The sequence below is a fragment of the Rhincodon typus genome, chromosome 33, assembly GCF_021869965.1.
Source record: "Rhincodon typus isolate 14 chromosome 33, sRhiTyp1.1, whole genome shotgun sequence".
NCBI classification, from domain to species: domain Eukaryota; kingdom Metazoa; phylum Chordata; class Chondrichthyes; order Orectolobiformes; family Rhincodontidae; genus Rhincodon; species Rhincodon typus.
The window spans coordinates 20,380,450-20,401,203 of record NC_063364.1 but is presented as its reverse complement, the minus strand read 5'-3'; the positions used below and the strand labels follow the sequence as shown (position 1 = coordinate 20,401,203).

At 38.1% G+C, this 20,754-nt stretch overlaps 1 protein-coding gene across 3 annotated transcripts in view; it reads left to right on the top strand.

Moving 5' to 3' along the window:
• The window catches only part of dmxl2 (Dmx-like 2), a 122,041-nt gene that overhangs the window by 98,230 nt on the left and 3,057 nt on the right, over nt 1-20,754 (top strand). For 2 of the 3 annotated variants that reach the window (XM_048616013.1, XM_048616015.1), the window contains 11 exons: nt 220-337; nt 3,290-3,355; nt 3,746-3,832; nt 5,125-5,246; nt 5,379-5,514; nt 9,581-9,641; nt 11,618-11,745; nt 15,786-15,863; nt 16,183-16,274; nt 16,898-16,950; nt 19,937-20,154. In XM_048616013.1, coding sequence (XP_048471970.1) covers nt 220-337; nt 3,290-3,355; nt 3,746-3,832; nt 5,125-5,246; nt 5,379-5,514; nt 9,581-9,641; nt 11,618-11,745; nt 15,786-15,863; nt 16,183-16,274; nt 16,898-16,950; nt 19,937-20,154 — 1,159 coding nt within the window. The remainder of the gene's footprint in view (nt 1-219; nt 338-3,289; nt 3,356-3,745; nt 3,833-5,124; nt 5,247-5,378; nt 5,515-9,580; nt 9,642-11,617; nt 11,746-15,785; nt 15,864-16,182; nt 16,275-16,897; nt 16,951-19,936; nt 20,155-20,754) is intronic. The other variant, XM_048616014.1, reaches the window with a different exon arrangement.

The window sequence follows — 20,754 nt, the reverse complement described above, 5'->3', positions numbered from 1 at the left end:
ACAGGCTTTAAAGCTGAACACAAATGATATTATTGGAGATGTATTTGCATGAAATGTTTAGTCCGACGTCTTACAATTCATTTCTTAACGTACTACTGCTTTAAGTAAAATGACTGATAATTGGTGATAAATAATATGATTAATTAAAAGTAAGACCCAAAAATATTTAATTAGTTGCGGCTATATATCCATCACCCACTGTTGTTTCTTTTACTTTAGGTCACGACATCACTCAACTTTTCCTGTTAAAAGACTATGGCACTTCTTGGTAAAACAAGAAATGTTGCAAGATACATTCATAAGATTTATATTCACAAAGAAAAGAAAGCAAAGTGAGGTAAATGACGATAAAGATAAGAGTTCTTGCCTTTTTTAAGATTTGGGATTCTGGAATTAGTATTTTAGATTTAAAGACATATTTGCTATGACTGTTTAAAGCTAAACACAAATGATGCAAATGATGATGTGTCAACTTGTATTAATTCAGTTGAAGAAATCAATTTACCGTTAACAGAATTACTGTGTCTAGACCCTGAATGTTTACTTTTAAACTCATCCATCCAGTGGGAAAGGGTGGGTAGTTGTCTAACCTGATGGTGAAGCTCTCTTCACTGTATTTCTGACATGCTCCAAAAGCAATCATTGCTTTCACTGCTGATTTATTTTGTCAAAATCAACAGATGGCAGCAATTGCATTGATTTGAAATGTAGGGTGCAATGATGCAATTAGGAATTTAATTAATTAAGAATCTAATGCAAGTTTTAATCCAAATTATGAGAGTCCAGTGATCTATCAGATTATATTATGTTATGATTGTAATCTTTTTAAATGATTTCTTTGTGCGCCATAAAGAACAGGAGTGCTTCTCAAGGCTAACCTTTAGCTTTCCTCACCACCTTTTCAACGCCCCCCCCCCCCGCCGACAACTCGGCCAATTTAACTTCGTCTAACTCCAGAATCTGCATTTTGTGCCCCCAACTACTGCAGTTACATATCTAACCACATCACCCTTTTAATCAGCAAGAAAGGACATGAACATTCAGTTATTATAAATATTTACTTGTTAATTTGTGCAAGTTTTAGCCATTCTTAACTTGAGTTTCTAATTATTTTACAGTAATAACTTAAATCTAGTAATTTTGCATCCATATCTATTAGGTCTTACTAATGGAACCATATTATTCAGTCAAAAGGGATATGTCCCTTGTGTAAGAGAGCAAGCAGCACCTTGACAGGCTCAATAAATTCAAAAGTGGCCAAGATGGTCAAATGCAAGGCAAAGCATATGATTCACTGCAAGCTTCCCTCAGCTCGATGGTTAGAAAAGAACTTTTTTTTTAAAAACTCCTATCTGCTTTGAAACTGACAGTTGTGCACTGATACATCAGACTGTTCAGGTTTACCAATTTCAGTTTTGCAAATTACATTCTCCCTTTGTGGCTTGTTAACAAACTGCTCGTTATTTAATGAGCTGTGAATTAGAGGTAAGCAATCTCCCTCCACTCAATCTTTCTTTGAAAATTGTATTGCATCCCAGAGGTGCGGAGATCCAGTATTGTCCTCCAGAAATGATGATTTTCAAATCGCACCTGCACCCCTTCTTGACTCTACCAGTAATCAAAAATTCCAGCCTTATGCTCCCATTTTAAAGGCATCAAGGGTAATGGGGAGAAAGTGGGAATATAGCATTGACATCGAGGATTAACCATGATTGCTTTGAGTGGCAGAGCAAGCTCAAAGGGCTGAATGGCCTACTCCTGCTCCTAATTTCTATGACAATTCTATTGGAAGGAAATCACCTTTTTAATAATGTAATATCAAGAAATTGTAATGACTTAAACATAAAATGCAATTTGTTTCAGTATAAGGAAATGTCCGCTGAATTATCTTGAATAAGTTAGGCACATCATCAATTTACTGCTTGCCTCCTTGTTTTATAGCCCTGGCAGTATTGTTCATTTAACCCAAATCTTGCTTGTTTATTCTGAATTGTGACTCCTTCCTTTTTGCCTTCTCTGCGCTTAATACTGGCTTTCTAAACATACCAATTTGACGATAAGGAGGCTCTTCAGAAATCAAAATATCAATGTTCTTTTTCCCAGAATGCGTTATGATTTGAACCTTGTAACAGTCTGTTTTGTCTGTGGAGAAAAAAAACCACGTTCATCAGCAGGATCTCTAATATAGATTAAATTAATTTCTCCTCGTCCGTAGCTACTTGTTCCACCTCCTGAAGAAAGCATTGCATTTGTCACTCAATAGGTCCAGGGTTCCCTATTTGGAATTGGACAGCTATTCTAAACATATATCATGAACACCACTGTTTTACATTTATAATTCTTCAAACCTTTTAATTTTTGCAGAGATGTGTTGATAATGCACACTTGCTTGCCAGTTGTCCCAGTAACTGATGTTGTGCTGCAACAACAGTTGTACTTCCAAACCTAATCTAAGATAGTTGAGTAAATGTTTGTATTTTCTCTGTCAAGACATGATCCAGAAATCCCAAAGCAGGAGTATACAAATGCTATCCTTCACCTCTAATAGTTGAGGTTCTGAGATCATTTTGGGTTTTTATCTGGTCACTGATCTATACTGAATTCCTCATTTCCCGATTCAGACAAATGATTTTTCTTGGAATACTTTAGGAATATAAAGGGAGGGTTTTCAATTGACTAATCTTTTTGGGATGTACAAAGAATTTGCCAGAATTTAGTCACATAGTTCATTGGACAGCATATTAGTAATGTTGACTTGTCGTGTTGCTTTTCCGATAATGGGATCTCATTGATGTTTACTCTACTCTGGTTCTGCCCTCTGGTTTTACCAGTTTCAATTCTTATAAGAAAGCAAGTTTGATTTTGAAACTAAATTTTGCTTTGTGACAGTGCACTTGACGCACCATGCTAGTTTTCAATGCTGTCCTTTGTTCTTGAGTGTGGGAGTTGTGGGAGTGTTGGACTCATTTTCTTCCCAATTCCATTGTCTGCTGCCCCGCTTTTTCTCTCTCTGTCTTCCTCACCCTCTCCCTCTCTCTCTAACCCACTTTGCAAGAAGACAAAAGGGTTTCAAACTTTGTATGAAAAGAGAAAGAAAAATTCCATTGCTGAAATATTTAAGTGAAAAATTTTAAAAACTGTCCATTACAATAAAGTAGCTTTTTTTCCCCCCAAATCTAATACTGCCAGGGCTTCATTTTTTTAATTCAGTAAAAACATTTTATTCATTTTCGTTTTTTTTATTTCTGTGCATGTGTAATGTGCTGTGACTGTGTGCTGTGTTGTGTAGTCAGTAGAAGACCATGTGGATCAAGTCAAACAAAACTGCGTAGCGGAACATCATGGAAGCAACAAGGTAGCATCCCTTACCCACCCCCTCACCTTTAGCAGCTGTTATACGTAACACTAGCTTTAACATGTTGTTTAACTGCATGTGAAAGTAAATAATTGTTGACATGCAGAGGTCCATCTCATAGTTATGTCTGTGGAGGTTGCAGTGCAAGCACAAATATGTCATTCTGTGTGAATTCAAAAGGATTACATTGCTAATTTATATACAGCTGTTTGCTGCAATGCTAAAACCATTAAACAAATAGTGATGCTGGTGAGTTTTAAATTTTTTGTTGTGTGTTTGTGTGTTTTATTTCCTTGTTAAAGGCAAATAACGTCATCAGTATATCACTTTTAAGGCGTGTAGAGAATTATGATTATGAATATATCTATCATACATAATACTGTCTTTTAGGTTGAAGCAGACATGGGCTATCCAGGTAGAAAAGCAAAGATTATTCACAAAGATTCAGATGCCATAATGGCATTTGCAATTAATAAGGTAAGAAAGATAAGTGGCTTACGAATTCGATCAGATGAAATAATTTACAAACTCTTGACCCCTTGGAATCAGTCTTGCTATTTTTGAGGAATCTCTAACATCTTTTTGACATGTTGATGCATAATAGCTATTATACTAGATCTCCCAGTAAATGTCAGTGGGCACCAATTGTAATGTGTATCCCTAACATTAGTAGACAGCATTACACATTTTGTCATAGAAAGTCTGGCAAAGACTGGTCTTTACATAGATGTTTAGGCTTGAAGACAGAACTCAACTCCCCCAAGTAGGCAATTTTTAACCTTCAGAAGTGTGTAGCATCATTTTTTTAAGGCACAGACGTTATCCGTTTTCTCCTTCCCACTGTTTGATTTCAGCTCATCCTGTTTTCATCTCAAACCACCTGCAGTTTTAAATTTTTTTTTGCTATTTCCCCTATTCCTTTACTCTTGTCTTTCAGTGGACTTGTCCCACCAGCTTTTCTCATTCTGCTGTTTGCATGTTTCATTCTGCTGTTTGCATGTTCTTTTGGTTTAATATTCTTCCAATGGAAGGGTAGGAACATATAACATAATAACATTCCTTTAAAGCAAAGTCAGCTGGGTTTTCCAACCCTTGAGAAACATGGCAAGTGAAAGGAGAAAAGTAAGGCTTGCTGACAGGGTAAGTAAATTGTATAGTATTGCTTGTGGACAGGATGAGCAGGAATGTGTTCTCCAAGCACAAAAAGCTGAACAGGGATATTCATCTCCCTGCCAAGATCTGGCTGCACCCATCCCTCCCCTTAATTGAACCCCAGCTGCATGGTCACCTCCCCTACCCGACTACACAACTTGCCAGCCCTCTGCTGCTGCCACAAGCGCAAGCTTTTCCTCTCCCACACTGTATCTCCTTTCTCTCGGCCTAGTTCAGTTGTTGTCCTATCCTATTGTAGCAGGTATCCTAGCTCTGGGTGGAAAATGTGCAGTTAAAAACTGCAAGGCATTCAGAAAAATAGTGCTTCAAAGTTTCCTGAACTCAAAACAGCTCCCGCATGCACCTCTCCCCGAACTCACTGCAATCCACCTGACCCCACTCTCGCAACATCTTCAAAATAATACCCAACTTTGTGATAAATGGGTTTTGTTTCAAATTGCAGATATTCTGTGGATTTGTTTCTTGGTATCTTGATTAATCTACCTGTCGTGTTAAAGGTCATTGCTAATATTGTCTTTTCTAATATGATATCTTCTACTGTAGTTTATATTGGTTTCTTTTTGTTTGAATTCAGTTTTTCTTTCTCCACTAAAAAGGCAAATTCCAATGAGATGGTTTTGGCTTCTACTCATGATGTTCAAGAACTTGACGTATCTGCAATTCTAGCTGCCCAGCCTTATACCTGGATTGGTGAAGATTCTGACAGGGAATCTAGAAGGTACAAAATTGTATTTAATCCATTAAAATTACTTTAATTTATAGTATCTATGCAGATTCTTTCAAAATTAAATTGGAATTGCAATATTTGCATCATCCAAAGTCATAACACAGTCACAATGATCTCTTGTAGTTCTGATGATCTTGAGCATCGCTCAACAATGAGCAATAGCCAAACAAGTACGAGTCATTTTGGATCCAGCCAGCTCTCTGCTTCTTCTTCGATGCCTTGGCTAGGAAGTGGGCAAACCAGTACAGGAGCCACGGTGGTATGTCCAGTGATAAACCTAGCCAACTTTGCTAATTCTGTCTTTAATTATGATATCCTTCATCTCACTTTTAACTGATTTGGGGTTTACCTCCTTACTTTGTTTACAAAAGTGAAAAATATCAGGGACAAGGTAAATAATAATGCAGTTAAAATCAGAATGCAAATAATTTGTATTCCTGACTAATACACATACTTCTGTCATGAACTCGGATCATGTTTAACAATACTTTTTTTTAATGTATTTTGAGCTTGTTCCTTAGTCCCCCTGTTTGCATTCCACATCCCTCTTTTAACCTTTTTCATTTTTATACCTGACACAAAGGAAGATGGTTGTGGTTGTTAGAGCTCAATCATCTTAGCTCCAGGATATCTCTGCAGGATTTCCTCAGGGCATTGTCCTAGGCCCAACCATCTTCAACTGTTTCATCAATGATCTTCCCTCGATCAAAAGATCAGAAGTGGGGAGGTTCCCTAATGGCGCAATGTTCAGCACCTCACAACATCTACGATAATGCAGCAGTCCATAAGGTCATAAGATATTCAGCCCTTCATGTCTGCTCTGCCATTTAATCATGGCTGATATGTCTCTCAACCCCGTTTCCGGCCTTCTCCCATAACCCTTGATCCCCTTCCCAATCAAGAACCTCTATATCTCTGTAGTAAATAAATTTAATGACTTGGCCTCCACAGCCCTCTGTGGCAATGCGTTCCACAAATCCTCCACCCTCTGGCTGAAGAAATTCTTCCTATTTCTAAAGGGTTGTCCCTTCAAACGGGCTGTGCCCTCAGGTCCTAGTCTCTTCTAATAGTGTAAACATCTTCTCCACATCCACTCTATCCAGACCTCTCAGTATTCTGTGTGTTTCAATCAGATTCCCACCTTCTAAACTCCATCGAGTACAGACCCAGAGTCCTCAACTGCTCCTCTTATGCCAAGCCCTTCATCCTTGAAATCATTTTTGTAAACCTCTTCTGGACCCCGTCCATTGCCAGCACATCCTTCCTTAGATACAATGTCCAAAACTGTTCACATTATTCCAAATGCAGTCTGACCAGAGCCTTTTACAGACTCTTATCTTGTATTCTAGCCCTCTTGAAATGAATGATAACATTGCACTTGCCTTCCTAACTGCCAATGGAACCTGCATGTTAACCTTGAGAGAATCTGACGCTAGGGCCCCTAAATCCCTTTGTGCTCAGATTTCTGAAGCCTTTCCCTATTTAGAAAATAGTCAACACCTTTATTCTTTCCACCAAAGTGCATAACTTCACGCTTGCCCACGTTATGTTCCATCAGTCATTTCTTTGCCCGCTCTCCTAGCCTGTACAAGTACTTCTGCAGCCTCCCTGCTTCCACAACACCACCTGCCCCTTCACCTATCTTTGTGTCATCTGCAAACTTAGCAACAATGCTCTCAGTTCCTTCAATCAAATGGTATGTATAACGTGAATAGTTGTGGTCCCAACACGGACTGTGTGGAACTCCAGTGATAGCTAGCTGCATCCTGAAAAAGGCTCTATTATCCCTACTTTCTCCCTCCTGCCAGTCAGCCAATCCTGTACACATGCCAGTACCTTTCCCATAACACTATGGACTCCTATGTCATTTAGCAGCCTCCTACGCAGCACCGTGTCAAAGGCCTTCTGGAAAACCAAATAGATCATATCCATTGGCTCTCCTTTGTTTAACTTGCTCGTTACCTCCTTTTCTAACATTTCTCAACTATTCTTGATTTGTCAGGCAGGTCCTCCCCTTACTCAAATAAAGCAAGACCTGGGACTATATCTGAGATTTTTGCTGACAAGCAGAAAGTAACGTTCATGCCACACAAACATCCAGCAGTAGCAATATCCAACAACAGCAAATTTAATCATTGCCTCTTGACATTCAATGGCATTACCATCACGGAATCCCCCCACTGTCAATATTTGGGGGTTACAATTAACCTGAAACTGAACTGGACCAGCCAGATAAATAAAAGAGCAGGTCAGAGGCTAAAAAAATCATGCAGCGAGTAACTCCCATCCTGACTCCCCATAATCTGTCCATCTACAAATGACAAGTCGGGAGTGTGCCTGGATAAGTGTAGCTCCAACAACATTCAATAAGTTTGACATAATCCAAGGCAAAGCAGTGGCTCAACTGGGAGCATATCACAAATATTCACTCCTTTCACCGTCAATTCTCAGTAGCAGCAGTGTGTGTCCATCTACTAGACACATTGCTGAAATTAGACAACACCTTTCCAACCCCTGACCATTTAGAAGGACATGGGCAGCAAATACAGTGGGAACGCCACTACCTGCAATTACCCTTCTAAACCACTCAACCTCTTAACTTTGAAGTATACCGGCGTTTGTTCCCTATCACAGAGTCAAAATCCTGGAACTTCATCACCAACAGCATTGTAGGTCTACCTACACTAAATGGACTGCAGCAGTTCAAGAGACAGTTCACCAGCACCATCTAAAGGGCAACTAGGATAGGCAAAAACTACTGGCCTAGGCAACAACTCCCAAATCCCAAAAATAAATTTTAAAATATCTTCATATATGTGGACTTCATATATTCTTACTTCCAAATTTAAATTGTTTGCAATTTCTAGTTCACCACAGTTTCCTGAAACTTGAACCGCACATTCACGTGAATTCAACTCTCAGCAACATGGTGGCACAGTGGTTAGCACTACTCCTGACAGCACTAGGGACCTGGGTTCAATTCCAGCCTTGGGTGACTGTGTGGAGTTTGGATGTTCTCCCCAGCTGTGTGTGGGTTTCTGCCGGTTGTTCCATTTTCCTCACATAGTCCCAAGATGTGCAGGTTAGGTGGATTGCCATGCTAAATTGCCCATAGTGTCCAGGGCTGTCCAGATTAGATGATCAGCCAGAGTAAATGTGGGGTTATGGGGATAGGCTGAGGAACTCGGTCTGAGTGGGATGCTTTTCAGATGGTTGATGTGGACTTCATAGGCCGAATAGCCTCTTTCCACACTGTAGGGATTCTATGATGATAAAAGTACTGTGAACAGGACTGTAGGACATTCATTTTCAAACTTTGCCAATGAAAAGTGGTTACTCAACCATGACGTTTTACTTTATTAAACTCTGTTTAGAATGTGGATGTGTAAGGTACTTCCATTTCCAGAACAAGTGGTCACAGTCTAAGGACAGAAGGTGGATTATTTAGGAGAGAAATAAGAAGTCGTTTCTTCACCCAGAGAGTGGTGAGCCTGTGGAATTCTCTATCAGGGAAAACATTTGAGACCAAAACATTGAATGTTCTCAAAAAGGAGAGAGATATAGTTTTTAGGGCTAAAAGGATTAAATGGTTTGGGGCAAAAGCGGAAACAACACAGAGTATGATCAGTCATGATCATGTTGAAAGGCAGAGCAGGCTCAAAGAGCTGAATGACTTACTTCTGTTCCTATTTTCTGTGAGAAACAGATCTTGACCACCCCCCCCTCCCCTCCCCCGATGCTTAGTATGTTCATCCAGTGAATAGCTAAACCTTTCAGGCAAAGAAGGCCTCAGGATTGAACTCAAGCCTCTGTGAGTCGGTGTTTAACTAACTGGTCTCATTCAACTCAAAAAACAGGATGCAATGTAGGGTGAGTGCCAGAGAAAGATACTGTAGAGCAGGATATACCTTTGTGGAACTTTTATCCCAGAAAGCAGTGAACACTTCCAGGAGAGGAAATGAGGGAAGAATGTTGAGAGGAGACTTTCCAGAGTTGACAAAAACTTGCTACTTTCAATGTATCAATTGTAGGTTATTTTGACAGTTGTACTTAGATAAAATAATGTACTGGAACAATTTTGATAACAAAATGAATGCAATAAACAAACATATTAATTGCCAAACTGAATTTAATAATTTCAAATTGATGTTGATCAGTACAATGAACTTCATTTAACTGGGCTTTAATTCCATTTTTTAAAAAAAAAGCATGTTGGTGCTAAGATGATAGTGATAGTTGCATTTTCTTTGTACCTATATTGACATTTTAAAAAATAAATTTAAGACACTGTCTTTACACGAATAATGCATTATTCCCTGTTGTAGCTCATAAAGAGGAACTTAAACAATGTGAAAAGGATGACATCACATCCAGCTCACCGATATTGTGAGTACTGTAATGAGAATAGCTGATTTTGCACCATCATACCTTTTATCCTTTAATCATTTAATCTGCCTTTCATATTGTCACAATGTTTTCCTTTCATTCTTCTCCCACCAGTCTTTTTTGCCTCTACTTGCTTATAACCTGTTACTTCTCTAAATTTTATTTCAGTTTTCATCAACCTGAAATGTTAACTGTTTATTTAAGATTAAGCCCATCTTGTATGTCATTCTATTTACTTTTTCCTTTTGACTTGTTTTCAATTTAGTTCTAACCTAATCAGGATATTTCTCAAAACCCTTCAAGGAACGGTTAAAGGTGTGAGCACTGGGAAAAGTTGAAAAATTATCTCAAGCCAATTTGTCAATGTGATTCTGCCACATTGCCTAAGGCAGGCCGAGTGCAGTGTCTGCACCCTGTGCATCAGTTTTTGGAAGCCAGTCAATTAAGAAATAATTAAGAACTACTTTCCAAGGACAATGGGATTAACCAACAATGTGCAGAACACACGTAGTGACTGTAGCTCATCAATTAAAGTTGCAAATGCACCACAGGATGTCAGGGCAATATTGAAATGACATGAAATCTGTAGTACAGATGGGGAAAATGGCAAGCCTGAGGTTGCATTCACCATTGCAGCAGTACTTTATTGGCAGTGCTGTCACAGTTCGTACGAAGGTGGAGACATGCCTGCTGTGTCTTCAGCCTATTCTTGTATCCATGTTGTTGTGCTATCTTGAGTATCAGCCTCTTCAAGAACACACTCAGCTGTAGTTTCAGTGGGGGCTGCTGGCCACCTGTTTAAGTCGTGCCCTGATTTCTCCTCCAGCCTTCTTAATCCACCCTTTCCTCACTGGACAGCAATTTCCATATGGATTCTTAGTTAATGAATGAATGATCTTACTGTCACATGTATTTTGCAGTGAGAAAAACAGAAAAATACAGTGAAAAGCTCTTTTCGCCACTATCTGGTGCCATTTTGAATAGTTTTAAAAATAAAAAAAGAAATAGAAAGATACAGTTTAAAGAGAATCCATCAGCCCTGAGCAAGCTCATCATCAACGATGCCTGCACCAGCATCACCTTCTGGAAAATTGAGTTGGAGGGTACCTTACATTAAATTACATTACATTAAAGAAACAATGCTAATATTTTAATTAATGGCTGATACACTGCTGTGGTTTATATAATTTATTGGTGAATTTTTAATCTAGATTGATACTTTTCCCAAGGCCATAGTATTCTATGTATTACTTAATGCCAAGAGCCAAACCCTAATTGAATATCAGTCTTAAAGAGATAAAAATAAAAAAAAAAGTACCAATTATATGGTGGCAGATGGTCATTTTAAAAAAAAGTTCAATTTACATAGCATGTATAATAAACCAGAAGATCCTGAAGTGACAGATTGATTTTAGTTGTTTTGTTTCACTGATGTGGAAGACAGTTGCTCACAGAATGTTCCAATAAACAATAAACAAAATTCATTCTGAGTTAATCTATTTTTGTTTTGCTGTTATTGCAATAAGAATGTTGGCCAGGATGGTAGGCGAATTCACAACTGGGTTCTTCATGAAATCCTACCTTATGGTTTCAATGTTTCAATGGAAAGATAACACCTGCAACTACCTTTCACTTTTTGTGCTGCACTAAAATGTTGGCCTTGATTATATACTCAAATCTGTTGTGGAGCATAAATCTGTAATCTTATGATTTTAATTGGGAATGCACTACCACCAATTGATCCTATCAAGGGACACTCGGAAACAATGCAACACACAAAGAAATGGTCTTGAAAGCTATCCCGTTTGCCTCTGACCACACTCTTGCCACCTCACGAGGTGAGGAGAAATGTTTTGTCACTGAGACCCTCAAGGAGTAGTGCTTAATTAGCAGATTTTAAGTAAAAACAAATTTGAACCCAAAATAATTTAGTTTTGATATTTATTGATTTTACTTGTTGCAATTCTGTCAATCAGATCTTACAGGTGCACAAGATGGAAGTGTTCGAATGTTTGAATGGAATCGGCCACAGCAGGTTATATGCTTCCGCCAAGCTGGCAATGCCAGGGTTACTCGACTACATTTCAATTCCCAAGGCAATAAGGTTAGCTCTTCCTGCAATCTATCTAAAATTTAATTGAACTTGATAATATAAAATGTGAAGGTATAAGTTTCGCTTTCAAGCCTTTCTTTCCAACCATTTAGTTAAATTTGCTGTAACTTTTGAAATATTTTGTTTAATTTTTTGAGAAATTTCCGCAGTTCTTTTTCTGTAGTTACCCGAAAGTACTGAAATGAAATTGCAGAATATGTCTATTTAATTGTAATATTGTGCAATTTCGTCAACATTGAATAAAGGTTCCACAGTCCTATTGTCTCTGATAACTGTGATCATCTAAATGCACATACATCTTTATAAACACCAGTGTAAATCCAGTGAAGATGTTCATTCGCATAGAATTTGTTGTGAGTTTAATTCTTTTAAACACTGAGTAACAATTCTATACAGAAAAAACAAACATGGACTTATATGACTCCTTCTTTAAAGTTATGGTTGGGAAGAGGGTAACACTAATTAGATTGCTGTTTTCATTGGCAATAGGCCTAAGATTTAAGAGTTACTGGGTTTAGGGAAAGGAAGGGGAGGTATGAGAGAGACTGGCTTTGCCTGATTCTATTTTTATTCTTATCATACCAATTGTACCCAAAGAAAAACCTACAATGGTTTTTCTTCTGTACCCCTCCATTGCAACTCCACTAAAGGTTGATCCTTGTTCCCATCTCGATTTTTATCTGCGCGTACTTGAGAACATCACACATAAATGTCAGATGCCTGACAAGGGATACCAACGACACACACTGTAACCACTGCAACCTCCTTAACCTTTCCACTGTCTTTAATTTGTCACACTTATCCAACAGACAGCACTAGATGAATTGAAATTTTCTCTCAATTGAAGTATTATAACAAACCTATTGTCTTCAGTCTCCATCATAAGCCCTCCTTTGTCACTATCAACCCCCTCTTCCATGTTGTCTCCCATTCTCATGCATTCACTCTCACACTCTACCACCCACCGAAAACCAGAATATTTTTTAACCTTAATCTTGCAGTTAACACGCAAGTTTCCAATTTCATATCCATTTTATCAAAATGCCTACTTCCACCTCCACAATCTTGTTCAACTCAGTCCCCTCCTCAGCTCAGCTTCAGCAAAAAATCCGCATCTATGCTTTTTTAAAAATATTGTTGATATATCCTGGATGACCTCCCATCTTCCACTCTACACAATGTTTAGCTCATTCAAAATTCTACCTTTATCCTAACTTGCACCAAGTCCTGTTTACCTATCATTACCTATCATTGCTGAGATACATTGGCTCCAGATGTTACAGCACTTTGATTTTAGGAGTCACATCTCTGTTTTTAAATCCCTCCATCCCCTTCCCTACCTCTTTAGCTCTCTCCAGTACTTTAACATTTAACATTTCTGTAGTCCTCCAATTCTGACCTCTTACACATATCTACTTTAAATCCACAGCTGATGCCATACTTTCAGCTGTCAGAGGCCTAGACAGCTGAAATCACAAATTTCACTACTGTCTTCGAGAAATGTAAGAGGATATGCAATTAAACCACACTCAAACATGTTTGAACAACCAAGGAGGCACAAAGATCAACTTTGAAAATCCCTATATCTTGCCTGTCCAGCACTGTTCCAATCTGTGGCATAGTCATTTGCTTACTTAAATGCTAACAAAAATGTGCACATCTGGGGGAACTACTTCATGTCTGGGACCTGGGTCTAAATAGCATTCATGTTTTATCCAAAGTTGCTTTAGGTGGTCTCAATTCAGTTTCAAATACCACTGGATATTTGGTGGGAGAAATGTGAAAATAGCACAACAGGAACAACTGTTTATTGCTAACAGTCAAAAATGCATTACACAAATTCTGAAGAAGGGTCCTGACCCAAAATGTCAACTTTCCTATTCTGATGCTGCCTGGCCTGCTGTGTTCCTCTAGCTCAACACTATGTTATCTCTGACTCCAGCATCGGTAGTTCTTACTATATCTTACACAAATTACTGATATATAATGGAACAAGAAAACTATCTTCAAGGAGGTAGACAAGGTCTAATCATCAAATGGGATTCAGTACTATTGAAAATACTTCAAAGCATTCTGAGCTTTAGATGGAACAAAGGCTTTCCCCATCTAACAATGTTACTTTGAGTCTGATGCTGAGGCATATTGTTAAAAAAAAACGAGTGAACTTTTACTCTGCATTTAACAGCATTGCGCATGACCTAGTATTGCTGATACTGGGCCCTACAAGGAAAGCACTAAAATTCCTCATCAAAATAACTCTTGAGTTATGTTGAGAAACAATCGTTGAGAGAAAAGGGCCAACAAATTACATGAACACATCTGAAGAAGGGTCTCGACCCGAAACGTCAGCTTTCCTGCTCCTCTGATGCTGCTTGGCCTGCTGTGTTCATCCAGCTCGATACCTTGTTATCTCAACACATCTTATTTTCTTCGGTATGCCACAGTGCCATATTGTGTTAAGAACAAGGTACTGCAACAGGTTAGCATTTTGTTTGTTGCGAAGAGCAGAAAGAACAAAATTAAAAATCAAAGAAAATAGCTATAAAATAGGCAAAAGAAGTTGGAACTAGACTGCTTTTGGATTTGATATGCCAGTTTTATATAAAACCTGTGAAGTGAGAAAACATTTTATGCTGAGAGCAGACTCTCAACTACAAGCTGCATTTGTATGGAAGCTTTAACATTGCAAAATGTTCGCAAGGCACTTGCACGGAGGTGTTTTCACACAACATTATAACTATGCCACATGAAAAAATATGACAGACAACCCAATGCTCAGAATAGAGACAGATTTTCAGGAGGACTGAGGCGAGACAGACTGCCAGAGGGCTAGACAGCTGAAATCTCAAATTTCACTACTCCCTCAGAGAAATGTAAGAGGATAGGCAATTAAACACACTCAAACATGTTTGACACTATGTATTTGAAAGGTTTTGCATTGAGCTTCTTGGAATGTAAATGCATGTCATTAATATGTTTTTACATCTTTTCCCATTTCTACTCTGTTACCTGGAGCTGAATCTCATTCCAGGATTCCTAGATGATTTGTTGCCTCTTGTTATGGATGTGCCATGCTATTTAGATTGGAAGGTTTTGGACACAGCGCATAAAGGATAAGAATTGACCTCCAGATTGTGGAGATATAATGGGCTCAGTTTTTATTTTTAAATGGTCATCTGTGCAGATATGCAATGAAATTGATCAAAGTATTATGAAATAGCAAGTTTTTTTTTCTGTAAACCACACAAAAGAATAAGGACCCCTTAACGTTCAAAGTAAGTGAGGAGTGAAAAGGAAAAATATGTTCTTTACAACCCTCATGTTTTTTTCCTGGTAGCTATTTACAAATTTTTTTAAAAATATTTACTAATTAAAATTTTTCCAGTGTTCAAACATCATAAAAACTGAGAAACCTAGATAAGCACAAAGTTGATTGTATGTGGCCCAGTAAAGCAGTTGCAGAAACATAGAGGACATGGTTGTTTAACACTAAGTTGTTAGATAGCAACAACATTTAGGGTCTTCAAACTCTTGGGTATCCTGATATATTTAAACTAATCTTCAATGACTTCTAATGCTTTGAAAATTTTGCATTGGTTTAACTATAGGTGTAGTTAATGAAAATTTTGATCCTATTTAGAGAAATTTGAGAAAGTGGCGTACTGGTATAGAATAATTCAGGATTGCTTCAGTTAAGTTTTAAATTCTCCATTCAGCCACTTAGACCTGATAGTCTTCATTTGCTTCTCATAAAGGTGAATGTCAACGTATCTCCTCTAATTTCTAATAAATATTAAATGTGAATCAATATCAATGACTTTAAGAATTGTGAAGAAAATCTTTTAAAGAATATGCATTGATTCTGCTAGTTTGGCCAAACTGTTACATACTGTGTTTCTGTTTTTTGGTTATAAAATTGTCACTATTGTTGGTTACTCTATTAAATATTCTACAGCTGGGGAAAACGGATTTAAATTAAATTATTTATTTTATAACTTTCTTATTAAAATGATTTGATATTCCTTTAACAGTTGGGGGTGGCAGATGGAGAAGGTTTTCTGAGCCTTTGGCAAGTCAACCAAACTGGATCTAATCCTAAGCCTTATCTTGTAAGTTATATAAACAGTCTTGTAATTTAAGAACACATGCCTTTGCTTGCATTTGTTGAAATAAATAATTTCTTTGAAGATATTGCAGATGTGCCAAAAACATGTTCAGTATTTCCAAGTACTTTCTATAGATGTGTAATTATCTGACTTCAGCCAAACATACTGATTAAATGTGTTTTGAGGAGAGAATTCTTCAAAAAATTGTAGCAACATTGACTATCATCTCAAGAAGGAAAGTAAAATTTGCTGAAGGAAATGCTAGAAATAACTTCTTTTGAGGTTATCTTAATGTAAGAAGATTTTCCTTGTTCAATTGCAGAGCTGGCAGTGTCACAGTAAAGCTGCTGGTGACTTTGCATTCGTTACCTCCTCAAGTCTCATAACGACAGCAGGACAATCTAATGACAACAGGTACATTGAACTGTAATGCAATATTGATATGAGAAAATTTGTTGCTAAATGTAAAGGGACATTTTCAAAAGTCATTTTTCTTTATATTAGTACTTAAAAAGATTGAAATTTTTTTTTTTTAACTTTTCTCATAGGTTCCCCTTTGTTAACTATTCTTCTAATTTTTCCAGATTATAACTTGGTTGCTAATTCTAATAAATATTAAATGTGAATCAATATCAATTCTGAGATGCATGGCTAACGTCTGATCCTGATCATTTTCCTGAAACCTTCCTGCTGCCCTTGATTACTTTTTTTTCTCCACAGTGGAGGCAATATGTTTTCCCTTTCGCTCTGTTATTCTGTAAACGCAATTGAAATAACATTAGAATTTGTGACAGAAGGAATCATTAGCATCAGAGAGAGAGTGGTCTGGCATAGAGTTCACAACCAGATGCTATAGCTTGGAGCTGGTTGGAAAGAAGCTATCAATGTCCAGGGTCAAGAAATAAATATTGAACCCTTATGTTGGCTGGAATTCTTCTAGGATATTGTTCACTTACATGTTTCTCCCTTGAAGTTTAGTATGATGGTCAAAATATTAGTTTGGTATACTAACTGGTATTTTTTGTTTCTCCTTCCAGAAATGTTTGTTTATGGGATACATTAATATCACCGCAGAGCAGTCTTGTACATGGTAATAACATTGTCTGTAATTCTTGATAAAATTTGTGTTAGTGATTAAAACTGTCCAGTTAATTGACATATTTTTATTTTATAGTAATAATGTCCTATTAAAATACTAAGATAACAAGGTGTTGAGCTGGATGAACACAGCAGGCTAAGCAGCATCAGAGGAGCAGAAAAGCTGTTTTTTCGGGTCTGGACGCTTCTTCAGAAATGGGGGAGGGGAAGGGGATTCTGAAATAAATAGAGAGAGGGGGAGGCGGATGGGAGATGGATAAAGGAACAACCCGCATCCTAACTCCCCACCTACACTCACCTTTACTGGCTCCATCCCCCCCTCCTTGACCTGTCTGTCTCCTCTCCACCTATCTGCTCCTTTATCCATCTTTATCCGTCAGCTTTCCTGCTCCTCAGTTGCTACTTGGCCTGCTGTGTTCATCAGGCTCTACACCTTGTTATCTCAGAATCTCCAGCATCAGCAGTTCCTACTATCTCTATTAAAATACTCTTGTTTTGAAAATTAGTGAAGCATTTATTTGAGAAGATTACTTCATTTTGACTTCTCTAAATACCAATTTATTCCCCATATACAAGCATTGTCATTAAGATGCACCTAGAAACCATAGCTAGTCTGGTATTCCTTGACTTGTTGTGTACAGGCTTTAGTTTCTGAAGAAGGGTCTAGGCCCGAAACGTCAGCTCCTCTGATGCTGCTTGGCCTGCTGTGTTCCTCCAGCTCAACACCTTGTTATCTTTAATTGTATATTGGTTTAATCATGGCATCTGAATTCTTTTAACCACATTTTACAGCCCACAGTAACTAATGGGATAAAAGACTCTTCGCTGTTGGTGGAAGGATTCTATGTCTCAGAGTAAATTTAGTGCCTTCCTATCCAGAATTGTTAAGCACAGATTTTCAGGCAGATATTATTTAAATGTATTTTTTGACCTTATTCTCTAGAATTTGTTTATTTTTCCCTGCTGACTTGCATGATCCTCTGGGCCAGCAGTTTCTATTTATATTCCTCTTGTATCCATCTCCCTTCGATGGTGTTGAAAGGCTTCCTATACACAGCAAATGAACATACAAAAGAACAATGCCAGGCAGGTTAACTGGTCAGAAACGAGGTCCATACGCTTCCACCAGCAGCTGCATTTACAGATAGAGTTGAAATTGCCTCATTTTGATTGATGCTATTCTGGTGGAGGATGTTCTGACTTCACTAACAGATTCCTCTGATATAACCATAATATGTGAGTGCTTACCTAACCGTTATGTGAAATAACTCTTTTTAGAAGCAGTCCAATCAAACCTTTCTTTGGTACTGAGGGAAAGAAAGTATATCTGGGTGATTATGGAATGCTGTTACTAGATTGGTCACACCCACGAAAATGACACTGACCATTTATTGTTCTGTAGTGATTGTAAAGAGGTCAGCCATAGAATATGAGTTTCCAGTTTGGGGCTGTTAATCTGGTCCAGTCAAAGAGCCCTGGTTGACAGACTAAAAGCAGAGTGTCAGAGATTCTGTCACTCTCTCAGCTGACTCTGAAGAGGCAGTGCTATTGTCAAGGGCTTTTCATGCGGAAATAAAAGGTGACTTGGAGACAGGATACTGGCCTCTGGAATTTATTTCGCTCTGGTACACCTAATTCTTAATAAACATTTAACTTGTGCTGAATTTTGAGAATTATAATTTGGAGTGAACCATCTCAGTAACAACTTAATGCGACATCTCCCTTCAAAGGGGTTGTTGCTGGACTTTCTGTAACATGTCTCGTTGTCAAAAGGGCTCTGCCTGCCATTTTACAGGAGGCTGTTGTGTAAAAGGCAAGGGTATGTGCTAGAAGTATATTAAAAACATGAATAATACATTTAAATATGGATCCTTTTGGGATATTGGTCAGCCTCAGCATCCAATTTACTGCATAATAAACCTGATTAACAACTTGTGTGAATAGGATGGAACGACCCTTCAATTTGAAGGATCATTCACTATATCAGAGTCTTTTGCAGTTGCCCTTTTTGGCTGCTATTTACTCATTGAGTTTTTTTTTAACCTGTTTTCTGAAATTTTTCTCAGAAGTCCAAGTTGAGTAATGTTTTTGCTGGTTCTGGATTGATTTTGCTCCCTTCAAACATTTTAACTGCAGTTATGGTCTGGTAGGAGTGGTTATAGGGCACAAGCAGGAGGAGAAACAGCAAAGATTTCAGAGAGAGCAGTGTTGATATCTAAAAGCCCCATATTGTACTGGATACATTTTCCAAAGAAATAGTAACATGTTTACATTCCGGGGCTGATTTGTCAAAGTAGTCATATGAAAAAGCATCTGTGCCACTGGTTTACTATCTGAATAGAATGCACTATAGACTGTGTATGCCACAGATTTGATTGTTTTATCCCCTTCCTCTACCTTGCTGATCTCAGTAGCCCTGTTTTGCCGGTTGTTGTAGAATTCCTAAGTGTATGATTTAACAGAAAATTAGTAAATGCTGACAAACAAAAATAAAACCGGTTACGTGTTATTTTCAGGCTCTCTGATTTTGTTTGGGCATGTCTGCACCAGTAATCCAGAAGCCCAGACCAATGCTTTGAGGATGGGGATTCAATCCCACCATGTAGCTGATTGAATTTAAATTCAATTAATTTTAAAAATCTGGAATTGAAGGCTGATCTCTGTAATGGTGTGACCATAACAGCTATCATTGAATGTTATAAAAACCCATCTGGTTCACTAATCTCCTCTTAGAGAAAGATATCTGCCATCCTTATGTCATCAACTCCAGACTCTCAGCAGTGTGGTTGACTCTTAACTGCCTTCTGAAATGGCTTAGCAAGTCACTCAGTTCAAGGGCATTGGTGATAAGCATAAAACTTTCCAGTGTTACCCACATTCCATGATTTTTTAAAAATTGTGTGCAGATAATTTGTTTTGTCAAGTATAAATATTGAGACCAAAGATTTACTTCTCTCTTTCTCATTTAATCCCCTTAGGTTTTGTCTGCCATGACAATGGTGCCACAGTGCTTCAGTATGCACCAAAGCAGCAAATTCTGATCTCTGGAGGCAGAAAAGGGTTTGTCTGCATTTTTGACATCAGGCAGAGGCAGTTACTACATACATTTCAGGCTCATGATTCTGCAATTAAGGCCCTTGCTTTGGACTCCACAGAAGATTATTTTATTACGGGTTCAGCTGAAGGGAATATGAAGGTAAGGCTTTGGGCAAGATATTCAATTAGAACTGCTTTGTGATGGATACTCATCTTAATCCTCAGCATCTGGCTTCTACCTGTTGAGATCCATCCATTCAGCTGCATTTTAGTGTTTTGATATCAAATACTAAAATTGTTTACATTTGAGCTCTCTTTATGAAAAAAGAATAATTGAATCGGGGCTCCGACAGGGCAAATATACAAGTTATAAATTTTGCCTCTGTATGTGATGAGGTCAGCACTGGAGTACACCAGTAAATATGATTCCGTTGTTTTCACTGAGATTGCAGCTCCAATCTTTCAGGGCAACTGTCTTTTGAATTTGAGTTGGATACTATTTGCAAGTAATAGACTACAAAATTCCAAATACAGAGGGCTGTGTAATGGTTCCATATTCCCACACCCTGTCATCATTTTGTGCATACATGGAAAAAGTAGCAATGAGAAGGGGTTGTAGAAGCTTTCACTTCCTGCTGTGTTCCCCATGGCAATGCCCTGACCAGCCAGCATCTACCTGCCTTTTCCCAGGTTAGTCAGATAGCTAAGACTGACAGTTAACCAATCCAGCTGAATCTCCATGCCAACTGATAATCAGCTT